This window comes from Myodes glareolus, chromosome 26 (genome assembly GCF_982192425.1).
Source record: "Myodes glareolus chromosome 26, mMyoGla1.1, whole genome shotgun sequence".
NCBI classification, from domain to species: Eukaryota; Metazoa; Chordata; class Mammalia; order Rodentia; family Cricetidae; genus Myodes; species Myodes glareolus.
The window spans coordinates 27,472,646-27,487,597 of record NC_142051.1 but is presented as its reverse complement, the minus strand read 5'-3'; the positions used below and the strand labels follow the sequence as shown (position 1 = coordinate 27,487,597).

At 34.2% G+C, this 14,952-nt stretch overlaps 1 protein-coding gene across 1 annotated transcript in view; it reads left to right on the top strand.

Annotated features, from left to right (window-relative positions):
* The window catches only part of Slc6a15 (solute carrier family 6 member 15), a 51,659-nt gene that overhangs the window by 11,666 nt on the left and 25,041 nt on the right, over positions 1 to 14,952 (top strand). Inside the window, exons 2-5 of the mRNA XM_048418656.3 lie at positions 8,637 to 9,082; positions 12,855 to 13,012; positions 13,390 to 13,516; positions 14,353 to 14,534. Of these exons, the coding sequence (XP_048274613.2) occupies positions 8,794 to 9,082; positions 12,855 to 13,012; positions 13,390 to 13,516; positions 14,353 to 14,534 (756 nt within the window). The 5' untranslated portion in view covers positions 8,637 to 8,793. The remainder of the gene's footprint in view (positions 1 to 8,636; positions 9,083 to 12,854; positions 13,013 to 13,389; positions 13,517 to 14,352; positions 14,535 to 14,952) is intronic.

Genomic DNA, 14,952 nt, shown 5'->3' with positions numbered 1-14,952 from the left:
TCTATTCATAATGGAAAAAGTATACTTTGAAGAATGGCTTATTAACTTTTGTTTTGTTGGATCTTGGTTTTGATTTCACATCTGAGAGATCTCTTAGATCTCTTCTTAACTCTAGGTCTCCAAGTCTTTTCCTGCCTATGTGTTTTGTGTTTTATATTCAAGTCTGTAAACAATTCTGAGTTAGCTATTGTATAATGTTTAAAACTTAGTTCATCCATAGTTGGACTAAATATGCTAAGTTGTTTTTTGAATGGCTTATTAAAATCACTATTATTTTCCTATTGACATTACCTTTGTATTTTATTAAGAATTCTCTATTCATATTTTATTCATCTATTTTTCTGGATAGAATATTCATTCCATGGTTTCATGAATTTATTTTTATGTTATCTTCATGTGGTATTTATTATTTATATTTTACTTTTTGTGTTGTTTGCATTCTTAGTAGCACTTTGTGTTTTAATAATTATGGTTTTATATTTCTTTCCATGGATTCTCTATTGTGTTCTTTCTTCTTGTTAATTCATAATATTTCTTCCTATATTGTCTTGATGTTTGGTTTGTTGGAAATAAGTTATTTTTTTAGATTTCTTGAATAGTGGAGCGTTTTTCTTTTTTCCTCAATTATGACACATAGTTTTGCTGGGTATATTAGTTTAGGCTGACTGCCAGAGTCCTTTAGAATTTGAAAAGCATTCCTGGGCTAGAGAGATGGCTCAGTGGTTAAGAGCATTGCCTGCTGTTCCAAAGGTCCTGAGTTCAATTCCTGGCAACCACATGTTGGCTCACAGCCATCTATGATGAGGTGTGGTGCCCTCTTCTGGCCTGCAGACATACACACAAACAGAATATTGTATACATAATAAATAAATACTAAAAAATAGAAACATTTTTTTAAAAAAAGCATTCCTGCGGATTTTTCTGGCTTTCAAAGTTTTCATGGAGAAATCAGCTATTGTTATCATAGGTTTTCCTTTACATGTGGTTTGAACTTAATTGTTTTTATAGCTTTCAATGCATTATTTTCCATGTGTAGCTAGTGTTTAACTATATATACCTGGGGATTTTCTTTCTAGTCTTGTCTATTTGGTGTTCTGTTTGCTTCTGGTCTCTGTATAAGAGTGTCTTTTCTTAGATTAGAGATGTTTTCTTCTATGATCTTGTTGAAGATCTGGTCTATGGTATTGACTTGAAATTCTTTTTCTTCATCCACACCTGCAAAGAGTTGGTTTTTACATGGTGACTCACATTTCAATATGTTATTTTCCTGTGTTTTCTTGCATTTTAATGCTTCTTACTTATTTATTCTTGACCTTCTACTTTATCATATGTGTGTGTGTGTGTTTAATAAAGTATGAAGTATAGATTATGATTTGGGGATTTTCACTCATAAAAATATTCTCCCCTGACCCCTGCCTTCTGATGTGTCATTTCGTTATCTTTTATGCTAACGCAACAGATATAGATATAGTGGGATATAAATTAAAAAAGAAAAAAGTTTAGATTGAGCTCTAGTTAGACAAATATTTTATATTATTTGTTAACTTTTTTCTGCATTTCATAAATTTTTCATTTGCTTCTTTTTGCAATTATTTCATAACTCTAGAGAAAATAGAAAAGTCTTCTGTTCTTTTCTGATCATTGTAATAAGGTTTAACTTTTGCTTTTTATTCAGATAGTTTGTACTTTATATTCTATATTTTAGAATTAGAAAATATGTAACATTGAATCCAGGATGACTTTCAAATTCAACACTCAGATTAATATTTAAGGAAAGAATGGCCAGTAGAATTTTAACTTGTTATAATTTGAATATCCTAACATATATTTGTGAGTGTTCTAGTGCATTATGATCATAAAGCTTTTGGCAAATCCTGAAGCTCAGCTAGTGCTGGCTGATTTGTCAGACCTATTCCTCATTACAGTGCAGGCAATTTTGCCAGAACTGTATCTCAGTCCAGTGCAGAGTTATCCTTGATATGTCTATAAGATGCACATGTCTCTATGTCTGCAATGTTTCTGCATATTTTTATTAAAAGTGTTAATTAAAACATATTTCAGAGAGGCTGCAATAGTTTGGAGCTGAGAACTTCTGAAATATGGAGCAAAAATGACCAAAGTATTGAGGCAATTCTCCAACAAAGTTATTAGTGTGACCTGGGAAAAGAAAAAAGGACGAGGGAGGAGAAGAAAAAAAAACCTAGAGAAGAGCTAGCATCGAAATCATTTTTAAAAATGATATAAAAGGAGAGGTTTTATTTTAAAAAAAAGCTGTTGGAATATCAGGAATTACTTTATGCCAGTAGAATTAGTAAAATGGCTAAAACCTTTGCAAAAGATGGATTTCTAAATGAAGGCAACAATAAAGTAACTTAAGTATCTGTATGTCAATGAGATGAATTGAATTTATAAATTAAATATATATCCTGAAACGTAACTCATGGTCTCACATGGCTTTATTGGTTAACATTGCCAAATATGTAGTGGAGAAAGAATATTAACCTCACTCATTTTCTTTCAGGAAATGAAAGAAAAATCACAAAAATCTCCTGCTATAAAAGCATTAAAATTAAAAAAATATGATATAAACATTATACTCACACTCTCAAAAGATCTGTACAAATATCTATTTATTTTGTGTGTGTGATGTGATGGTCACAATTTAGTAAAAGAAGACAATTTGATGAGGTGTGGTAGCCACACTTATCTGTGTGTTTAAGAATAAGGCTTAGAATGTAGTAAGAAATTATTCTGTTCTAGCAAAGTGCTAGGCATGATTTCTGTCCTGTTGAATGACCTCAAGTCCAACTACACAGCAGTTGGTGGCCTCAACTTGTGAGTGCCGGTATTGCATCGTTAGTTGTAATTCAAAAGTATTGCATCTCGGTAGGACTGTTAATCACTTTACCCTAAGCAGCCTGCATAGCGTTTTCTGGAACTGTGGATGCTAGACCATAAGGAAAGAGGTTTTCGGGTCAGATCCAGTGAAAGTCACCTGAATTCTAAGTCCTAAGTGTGTGGTGTCTTCAGCAATATGGGCGCACCTTCAACTCCATGAGGCAACAAATGATAACATACATGTCTACTTTATTTTGTTTGGAGAGTTACTTGGACTATCCTGACATACCATTCAATAGGAGGTTTCTCGTATCTGGACACAGTGAAGAAATCAAGAGATCCTAGGATACTCAGTCCCAAGTGATACATCTCCCTCATAGTTCCTGTATTTACGGCTTAGTGGATATCAGAGGAAAGGAGGCAGAAATATTTTAAGAGCTAGAATACTGGGATGTTTGGCATGCAACAATCTTTCCTAAAATTAGCTACACAAATAAGTTGGAACAAAGGCGTTATCAATACACATGTTAACAAAGAAGTTGCTAGACTTTGTGATTTCTCATGTCTATACAAGGAACTACAGACAACCAATGGCTGCCAGGAAGAGATTCAGCCTCTCCCAGGGATTAGAAATCTTAATAGTAATCAAATACAGAGAGGTCAACATTGAAATTGTATACACAACAACCACAATGAACTCAGAAGGTTTGCACAGGATTGTGCGCACACACACACACACACACACACACACACACACACACACAAGTAATAATCCAAGAGAAAGAAGCTATCAGCTTGAGAGAAGTCAGGTATGGGAAAGTTGGAGAAAAGAAAGGAAGAAATGACATTGTTTTGATTCTATTTCAATTAAAAATATATTAAAGAAATAAAATGTATAAGAGCCAAGTCTTAAAAATAATTATCACTGGCTTCTTCTAGAGGTACATTAAACATAAAACACATATATTATTACATAAATTAAATCATTTAAAAACAGTTTTTAGTGTTCTATATTAGCATGTTAAGAAGTTATGTAATTATTTTAATAAAGGCAGAAATTTATAGATCAAATTAAGTTTCTTATTCAAACTTTCAAATAAAAATTATAAAAGCTACTTTCCAAGTAACAAAATGAAACATCCTTAAAATGATAAAAAATATGTTCACAAAAGTTAAATTGCTTAAATTTTACTTAATTGAAACAGAGAATATTTCCCTAGTCATGTTAGGACATGAAAAGATGTCTGCTCGTGTACCTGTTCTAATGGGAGCTCACCAAATCCAGCTGGACAGAGTCTGAATGAGCATGTGATCAAACCAGACTCTCTGATTGTGGCTGACAATGGGGCTGACTGAGAAGCCATTGATAAAGGCACTAGAACTTGTTTTTACAGCATGTTCTTACTTTTTGGGACCCTAGTCTATATGGATGCACAGCTGCCTAGGCCTGGATGTAGGGGGGAGGGCCTTGGACTTCCCACAGGGCAGGGTTCCCTACCCTCTCTCAAGCAGGGAGGGGAAAGGAGGAGTGGGTGTGGGGTAGCTGGAGGGGATTGAGAGGAGGGAAGGAAGTATTAAATATTTGAATGGAAAAATAAAAAAAAATTTAAAAAAAGAAAATATGTCTGCTCTTAGCATCTTAATCCAACATTATATTTTGGCTAGTAACATTAGTTGAGTAAGGGATATTAGAATTAGCTAACTAAAGAACAAGTCAAATTATCTCCATTCATTCGTTGATCAGATAAAATATTTATTCTAGGTTATCTTGTAAAATGACAAAATCTAATTAATATCATTAGAAGTATGAATTAAAAATCAGTTTTATTCCATATAGAGTAAAATCTAATTCCTAAATTAAAAAAAAGAATTATAAAAATATAAAAAAGTCAGGTAACTAGTAGTAAATTTAGCAAAGTATATTATGAAACAGTGTTTAGTAAAATTGATGAATATTCTTGTACATGTTGTGGCAAACCAAGTTTACTAACTAGAAAAGCCATATTTTTAGATGCCATTGTTACCAAATAAATTTGCATGACATTAATTAATATAATATTGTTTAAAATACCATTAAACTTAGTTTTAATTATTTTTGTTTCAAAATTTTAATTCTTAAATTATTCTCATTCTCTATCTCTGTTTCCTATCTGTGACTCTGTCTCTGTCTCTGTCTCTCTCTATCTCTACATACTGCGGCATATATGTGGAGGTGAGAGGACCACTTTCAAGAGTTGGTTCTTTTCTTTTACCATGTGGGTCCTTTTATAACAAACTCAGCTAACCCACTGATCAGGCGTAGTGCCAACTGCATTCATTATTTGGGCTGTCTCACAGGTTTTTATTTTTGTTTTTGGATAGATCTTGACAAATTTCAAAACCTGTGTTGGAAGACAAAGAACCAAACTAGGTAAAGCATTCTGTAACAAGAAGAAAATATAAAGGTGTTTCGTTGGACGTATATATTGGTTTAAAAAGTTTTGGGGATAAAACGTAAGTGCTTCAAAGGCTTTATTCTTAATTTTTTTTGTGTGTGACGATAATTAAATTAAGAAAAAATGCAGGGATGGGAAAAATTTAAACAATAAAGTTCTCAGCATGTTTCATAAGTAGACATTCTTATTAACATAAAGACAGAATAATTTGGTATTTAAATGTGCTATGTTATTTAGAGTTTTTGTTTGCAAGTTGTAGAAAGTGGCAAAAAAGTAAATGGAAAGAATAAAGAAAAAAGAAAGAAAGAAAGGAAGGAAGGAAGGAAGGAAGGAAGGAAGGAAGGAAGGAAGGAAGGAAGGAAACAACTGGCAAAAAGCCTCATGAACACAACGGGGTGCTTGACAATGAGATAGAAAAAGAAAAGAATGAAAGTAGTTCTGAGAATCAGAAGGCAGGATCCACCACTAATGAAATGGTTATGTTCTGTCATTGATACATTTGATGAAACTTCAGCTATTTTTTGATATTTGTCTCCTTTTGATGCAAACCACAAGCAAGGAAGATTATTTTCAAAGGTGATGTTGGTAATTTTTTTTCTATTGTCCTACACCCTTTGTTGTAAGAATTTGTTGCCACTTCCTTCAAAAAATGGGATTTATCTCTTTTTTTCTATCTTAAGGTTTAGATTGTACCTGGGTATGGTTTTGCACACCTTTAATCTCAGCACTCTGGAGGGTGGAGGCAGGCAGAGCTCTGTGAGTTTAAGGTTAGCGTGGTCTACGTAGTGAGTTCCAGGACGGCTAGACCAATATAGTGAGATTTTTTTTTCATAACATCCCATTCAAAATAAACAAACAAACAGAACTCTTTTAAAAATTAACAAACAAAGTAGGTGGTTTCATTAGGACATTTACACACATTCGTTGTATTGGTTGATTGTCCTTGCCTGTTCCTGTCTTCCACCTCGCACTGGGCCTCTTGTATCCTTCTTTTCTCAATACACCACATTCCACTTTCAAATAACAGGTCCTCTTACGATCTCCCCAACTCCCTTAAAACCTCTTCTTCTCTTATATGGACCCTTTTCTTGGCTCGGTTCCTCAACCACATTCAATTTCATATAAATATACTTATGTAATATTAGAAAGTAAGATCTACATGACACAAGAACACGTGGCAGTTGTCTAAGCCTAGCGTGGTTCACTGAACGTAATTTCATCTCAAGACATTTCCATTTTTCTGAAAATTGCATAATTCCATTTTCTTTATGGCTGAGGACAATTCCATTGTGAATATGCACTACATAGTTATTATAAACTCATCAGCTGATGGACCTCTCAGCTGATTCCATTTTATGGTTGCTGTGAATAGAGATGTAATAAACATGGATGTACAAGTATCTTTGTGGCCTGATTTGGGTGTATATCAAGGTCTGGAATATCTTGGTCTTATAGTATTACTCTGAACTTTGTTGCGAAAACTTCACACTTATCAGCTTACACTCATTCCATGAATAAATAGGATTCCCACTTTTTATGAATATACATCCCATATTTTAAAATATTTCTTGACCTCATATTTTTCTTCTTTTGAAAACTTCCTAATTAGTTCTTTAGTCTATTTATTTTGGCAGAAGTTTTTCTTGATCTTTTGGAGTTATTTCCATATTCTAGATGCTAGACTCTTATTTTCAGTAAACTGGTGAAGATTTTTCTTTCTTTCTGTAGACTTCCCATTTGCTATGGTGACACTTTTTTTCATGTGCATCTGTTTAAATTTTTATGTAACTTAATTTTTTAGTTTAATCTGTGTCCTGTGCTATTAAGTTTGTATTCAGAAAGTTCTTGCCTATACCTTAAAGAGCATCTTCTGTTTTCTTCCAGTAGTTTCAGATTTAAATTAAGGTCTTTTACATTAATATAGATTTAATGTGACACGAGAGATATATATCTAAATTTACTCTTCAGAAGGTGGATATACAAGTTTGAGCACTGTTTGTTGAATAGGCTGTGTTTCTTCCACCTTCATAAAAAAAATAATGTAACCATGGTTGTGTGGGTTTATTTCCAGGTCCTCTATTTGGTTCCATTGGTCCAATTATCTATTTTATTCAAATCGGCTTGGATTTAGTTGTGAAACTGTCTCTTACCAGTAAGTCATTTTCAAATATAGCTCAGAGGCTAGCTAGTACATTTGCTTAGGCTCAACTTTTGTTGGGAATCTGTGTTTACAATATAGACAGTGGGAGCCAGGATTCTAGAAAAGGTACATCTAGAAAAAAAATACAGCAATCTGAATGCTAGTTTGTCTCCTGCCTCGTTGAGGTAGAGACTTTCAGGCTGTCATATTGAAGCCAAAAGAGGTCTTTTGTGCAGCAATACAGCACGTAAAAACTGATGCAACAATTGCCCATGAAAGTCTAGTTCACATTAGTAAATCAATGAATCACGCACAGTTAAAACCCTTGTTCTGTTTAAAGTTAGAAGGTTTTGAAATTGGCCCGGTGTGCAAAAAAAGAATGTAGTATTTATGAAAAATTTCTGCTGAAGCATGGAACATTTATTCTGGACATGCAACAAATTAATTATAGACGATTGTACTCAAAAGGCTGAACATAGCCACAGTAGTACTTTCTTATTGTGGTGGTATTTCCACAAGAACTTTTATTGGGCAAGCTTATTATCATATTCAATTCACAAATGAGTTGAATAACTTAGCTAAGATAATAACATCCCTAAAATTTATAGAGAAGATTCAAGTTCAGAAGGCCTGATTTTGTAAACTAGATTTAAATATTTGGCAGTGATATATTTCTTCACATGGACATATTAGTTCTTATACGATTCCACTATCATAAAAGAGGAAATCTTATATGAGAACACAGAGAGATGAAGAGGTTGAGGAGAGTATCTTTTATATTATGAAAAGATAGCTCATATTAGTGTCCAACATCTTTCATGAAGTAGCAATGGCATTTTTATGCTTGTATTTATACCTATTCCTTTAATTTTATTTCCCAATTTTGATACATTATTTTAAATTTCAATCTGCATCTTCCTCTCAACTGACTTTCTAAAATTGCTAAAAAAAATAGCAAATAATGAGTGGTCTATATACTGTACATTAATGTCTAGATTAAAGTGTATTTTTTCAAGGAAGAACTAAACTAAAAGAAGTAGGTATAAAACTATACACATTCTAAATCACATACTTTTGAAATTGTTGAACTCTGAATCATCAAGATCAATCATATTTTGTAGTATTGGATAGGGACTCTACCAAAAAGAGGAGCAAGAAAGGATGTTGAAGTATTGTGATATTTTTCGCTACTAAATATCACATTTCAACTTTTTATTTCACAGGTATCTACAGAGTATCTGGATCAGTTCTGGGATCCCTAAAAATTCCTCACCTTGAATCAAGGCTCTATATGATATTCTTCTCAGATTTACATCGTTTTGAAAAACATTAGAAAAAGGACATTTGCCTCAAAAGTGTCTTTTCAAAGAATACTTTCCAATGCCTAAGAATAGCAAAGTGGTAAAGAGAGATTTAGATGATGAGGTCATTGAGTCTGTCAAGGACCTTCTGTCCAACGAAGACTCACCCGAAGAGGCGTTTAAGAAGAGTGAACTTATCGTTGATGTTCAGGAAGAGAAAGACACTGATGTCGACGATGGATCTGAGGCAGATGATGAAAGGCCTGCTTGGAACAGCAAACTGCAATACATTCTGGCTCAAGTTGGATTTTCTGTAGGTCTGGGGAATGTGTGGCGATTCCCATACCTCTGTCAGAAGAATGGTGGTGGTAAGTCATGTTTGCTTGCTTTAATTATAAATTGTTACACTGGTAAATTATTGTTCCTTATTTTGGGTAGCTCCTATTACTACTACAGTATCATATTTTCAGAAATTTTGAGTTCCATTACCAAGCTAGGAAGACTCCTTTGTGGGAAGCAAGCCCAGCTCTGTGTTCAGATTAAGTTTCCAGAGAAACAGATTGGTGTCCTACAAATACACAGTGATTGCTCAAGGAAATACATCCTCGAACTTCTTCCCTGGATACTGTAAACATCGTTGAAGTACTAAGAGGAACTTTTCTAACATGGGCTTTGTTCTCTGCATGCCAGACTTTTGCTTTCAATAAGAATCTAAAGCCAACAGCACTGACTGAACGTGAATGTTCTCTCGGTGACTTACTACCTCTGAATTTTAAATTGTTTCGTTCTTTAACAAAAGAAGAACTAATATGTAATTTAGAATGATTATGGTCTTTAAATGTGGACAAGCACTTTTAGGACTTATGAAGGAGTTGAACCAGGTAATTACCATAATGCCATTCATTCTTTGTCCTTGGAGGTTTTACACCCTCTATTCCAGGTCTGTAACATAATACTGAGGAATGCTGTCCAGCTTCAACAAGTACTTTGAAAAAGAGAATACTTTTATTTAATTTCAAACAAAAATAGTTTCACCATTATTAGCACTTTTACTATGTATAGTGGGCACATAATTATCAACAGTTTAAAAAGAATAAAACTGTCATAAAACTCTTGTGAAAAAGCTGGGGATAGTATACATGCCTTCAATCCCAACACTCATGAGGATCTCTGTGAGTCTGAGACTAGCCTGGTTTACAAGGTGACTTCCTGGATAGCCAGAACTCTTACACACCGTAGTACTATATCAAATAAATAAATAAATAAATAAAAAATAAAAAAGTAAAAAACCAAGAGCAGCCCAGGTAGTGGTGGTGCTTGCCTTTAATCCCAGTAATTAGAAGGCAGAGAGGCAGATCTCTGTGAGTTTGTGTCCAGACTGGCCTGCAGAGTGAGGACCCGGAAAGGCTCCAAAGCTATAGAGGAACCCTGTTTCGAGAAACCAACCAACCAAACAAACACATGCATGCATGCATCCATCCATACACACACATATATGAGGGGAATATATATGTGTATATATATTTATATCACCAATAGTCTTCTAATTGTATAATGCATGCATGTAAAGTCTGTTAAAGTAAACATGGATAAAAGTACATACTCTGGACTGAGCTGATGACTCAGTAGGAATATCAGATGGTGTTCAAACTTGAGTCCCTGAGTTTGAAGACCATCCATGGTAGCATGCATCTGTAACCCTAATGCTCATGGTAGGAAGTTCTGCAAATCCATGGGGCTTGCTATTCAACCAGTTAAACCAAATCAGTGAGTGCCAGCCTCAGTGAGAGACCTTGTCTTAAAAGACAAAGTTTATTTTGATAGACAAAATGCCTGAAATTGACCTCTGGCGTCTACATGTTTATGTCCCAAATCACACACAAACCCAAACCTACATATTCCGAATGGTACACATTTTTATCTCCAACTATTACAAGGGGTGTTTGATATTATTTCTGGCCTGTGATAGTTTGGTTGGCTAAAGCAATTATGGTTTTATTTTGCAGTAATTATAATACACACACACACACACACACCATGTCAAATGAATGGAACTATTCATTTGCAATTTTTCCTCAGTTACTAAGATAAAATGCCAAGGCATTATGGCGATTAAAGTATACTTTAGGTGGTTAGAGAATTCCACTAGGAGCACAGTAAGAGGTTTTGGAAAGCAAACTTTTGAACGAACCTGACTGAGATGTAAGAATTCAGTTTTATGTGAAGTGAGCCACTCACTCCATACTGCTCATAAAACAGTAATTTTTTTTTAGTATCTCTAGCAAGTTGATAATATCCCATGGGAATTATTTATGGTGTCAAAGATTAGCACCTGTATATGTTCGTTTTTTTAAAAAATAAAATTTTTTTTGCTTTTTTTGTTTGCTCCTTGCTTTTTTATTAGTTTCTCACTATTCATTTCATTTTCTAAGATTGGCAGAAATACTTACTTTGAGACATTTCACTTTCTATAACTTCCTGGACATCTTACTAAGGATAAAGGCAGACTCAGATGAAAGTTTGGTTTTATTCCTTTCAGTATGACTTCAGCCTTGATGGACAGCTATTAAAAGTTTGACTATTAGTTATTAACAAGACCTACCTTTCTACCTCTTTCTTTGATAAAAGTAATATTCAGGTTAATTTCCCTACTATTGATTTCTTGCCTACCAATGTAAATAGAGAGGAGTATTGCATATCTTGCCAAAAAAAAAAATAGGCTGCATTGGAGAGGAACAAGTACTATGTAGCAGAGTTTTCTAGAAAGCCAAGGAGTATCTTCATCAAACACAAAACAACCAAAACTTATTCATGAATCATTTGTAGCATTTTCTAAATAACAAACAAACAAAAAACCAGGTCTAAAACACACATCGATTTGTGTAGATATTACATTTACTACACAGTGCCAAAGCTTAAAAAATCTTAGAATAAAAGGATGTCTCATATTTTGCAGTCACTCCAACAGTTCGAAGCCTGGTTCTTTCTCTTGTTTCAAGCCACGTGACCTTTTGCAGCTGCCTCATTACTTCACGCTCAGTTCCCACACATGTAAAATGAGACTGGTTATTGAAACACACTCAGTGTGTGTGTGGTGGGGGGGTGGGGGGGTGCACGCGCGTGTGTGCGTGTGTTGTGTGGTCTACACATGCATTTGTGTAGGTCCATGTTCCTGTGCACCCATGGAGGGTAGCAGAGCAGATTCAGTATCCTGCTTTGTCACTGTCTGCCGTCCTTCTTTGTGACAGGGGGTATTCATCAATGAACACAGAGCAAGGCTGCCAGCCTAGAAATTTGAATGTATGGAGCCCAGTGTGTGGGTCATTTTATAATCATTTGCAATGATATCATAGAGAAATGGATGTACATAACTTCTTTATTCCATCAATCAAAAAGGAAAGAATGATATTGCCCAGCATTTCAATTGATTTGCAAACTGTTAGTTATAATTTACATGTGATTTTGATGGAAAATGGTTATTTCCTTAACTGCGGGTGTTTTGCTACAAACATAGCAGCACATACACTTTAATAGTAGACAGATAGTGTGTTAGTTTTACTTTTTCAAACACTTTGTGCATTCTTCCTCATAATTTTGAAAATAAAATCATATGGTTCCTGAACTAAACTTTTTATATGTGAGATATAGACAAAAACGAAGAAATGATCCTCTATTTTCAAATGAAGCTATTTTACCTTTTCAACAAAATTAAAGTAGGATTTTTATTACCCCTTTTAATCAGAATTATTTCTACCATGGAATAAAATTTTTAACTGTGACTATTATTTTATACATGTGTGTTTATGTGTGGTGCATATGTGTGTTCAGAGGTACATGCATGCAGAGGTCAGAGGATGTTTCAGGAGTTTTCTCCTTCCACTATGGTTCAGGAAATCAAATTCAACTCATAAGACTTGTGCGGAAAGGTACCATCTAGCTGGCCTGAGAGACTTCTTAGAGGAGTTAAATCCAAGATTCAACATTTTGGATGTTCAAACAAAATCAGCTATATTTTCTCAAAGACCTCTATTTGTATTAAAGAAAAACTCAAATATCGTCTTTCATACAATGTTTAGCGTCAATGTATACTCTACTATAACTTGAAAATACGGCACATTCTGTTTGTTTTTGTCCCTCTAGGTGCATATCTTCTGCCATATTTAATATTACTTCTGGTAATAGGAATTCCTCTCTTTTTCCTGGAACTTTCTGTGGGTCAAAGAATTCGGAGGGGCAGCATTGGTGTTTGGAATTACATAAGCCCTAAACTGGGCGGGATTGGATTCGCAAGCTGTGTAGTAAGTCTCCTCCCCCGACATTGTTCTTCCCTGTGCTGGTTTGAAATCATGTAATCCTCTTTTCTGTAAACTCCAGGTCTTTGTCTCTGTATAGTTCTTTATTCACATATCATAAGCTACGGGTACAGAGAGCGCTATACAAAATCTATAATGATAACTGATAGTACCTCAATCTCGAAATGGATTTTAAATATTCAATTCAGAAAATAGTTTAAAGTAAAGATAATGCTTTCAGATAAAAATATTATAAGATCAAGATCTAAATATTATTACAACTTAAAAAAGTATTAAATATTATGAAGTGAATTCTACCCTACTGTTTTAAAGGGAGTGTCAGAGGATGAGCAATAAAAGTATATCCTTTTACTTTTTTGCAGGTCTGCTACTTTGTGGCTCTTTACTACAATGTCATCATTGGCTGGACGTTATTTTACTTTTCTCAATCTTTTCAACAACCTCTTCCTTGGGACCAGTGCCCCCTGGTGAAAAATGCATCTCATACTTGTAAGACGCGTGTTATGGTGTCTTCTTCTATTGAAAGATTTCAAAATTAGCAAAGGCGCAGACTTTCTTTTCTGCTTTTTAGAAACTGCCTTGTGTGAGAACAATTAAAAAATAAATAAAACAAGCAAACAAAATGTCCGTCGTGAGCATCATAAGAGACGCCCTTTGGCTTTTGAAATGGCCACTGGTCGTAGTCATTATTTTTTTTAAATCTTAGAATATAAAGAAATATTTTCTATAGAATGCAACTCATTCATGAAGTTAAAAATGTTCTACTAGTCCCATTTAAGAAAGTAAAATAAAACACGTCAAATATTTTTATTTTATCCAGTATATACAAGTGTTACCATTTAGAGTTGCAATGTATGCAAATATTATTTTGTTGGCATTATAGTTAACCTTAGTTTTCATGCAAAAATTCCAAAATTCCTGCCTGGATTTTACATTAACAGCACATACATATCACTTCATTCTGCTTTTCAGTAAAATCCCTTTGGCAGCAGCTATTACATTTGACGGTGCTGTGCTCCTGTATCTTATAATTATGGGTCTGGGAAGGGAAGTGTAAATTACTTGTTTCAATTATTTCCTTAAGAAGTTCATGTATTCCTTAGGAATTAGTAATAACTATCAAAAAGGATACCTGTTCTCGGATTTTTCAAAGTCCGCAAATTTTTGTATTTCATTGTGAACTTGACCGCTGTTTTCAGGGTAATTATTTTCTTGGAAATGAATAAGAATTGGCTCATGAATTTGCTCAGCAAAATCCAATATTACTCATTGCTCCTCATATATAATCTGAATTATTGCATCTTATTATTTTTATTCCCACACAGATATCGAGCCAGAATGTGAAAAAAGTTCCGCCACCACCTATTACTGGTACAGGGAAGCCTTGGATATCACCAGTTCCATCTCTGAAAGTGGAGGCTTAAACTGGAAGATGACTGTCTGCCTGCTGGCTGCCTGGGTCATGGTTTGTCTAGCCATGATCAAAGGCATTCAGTCTTCTGGAAAAGTTAGTATGCTAGAATTCCTCCTGATCCGGCTAAGTACCCATCATGGGTATTGCTAATCCATTGCAGCTATCCCTAAAATTCAGTTGATAAATTGCTTGTAAAACATCATACTAAGTATTTACCAGAAGTGATATGTTTAAAAACGTTTAAAAAACGTATCTTAAAAGAGTAGATAAGTAATAAGCAAAGTATTTTGTAGTGACATTTAGTATCATTTGTAGTATAAAAATTTTTTCCAGCAATATCTTTTTAAAAAACATTCAATATTTAAGTCTGTTCATTTTGCCATTAGTTCAGTATCTGATAGTTCTCTGACTACGTCACCTCCAGTAATGGAAAGTGATGGACTGACAAATTAATATTTTTGTTTCTTTGCTTTGTATCATTTCCTTCTTTCGGGTCTTTTTCTCAGAAATG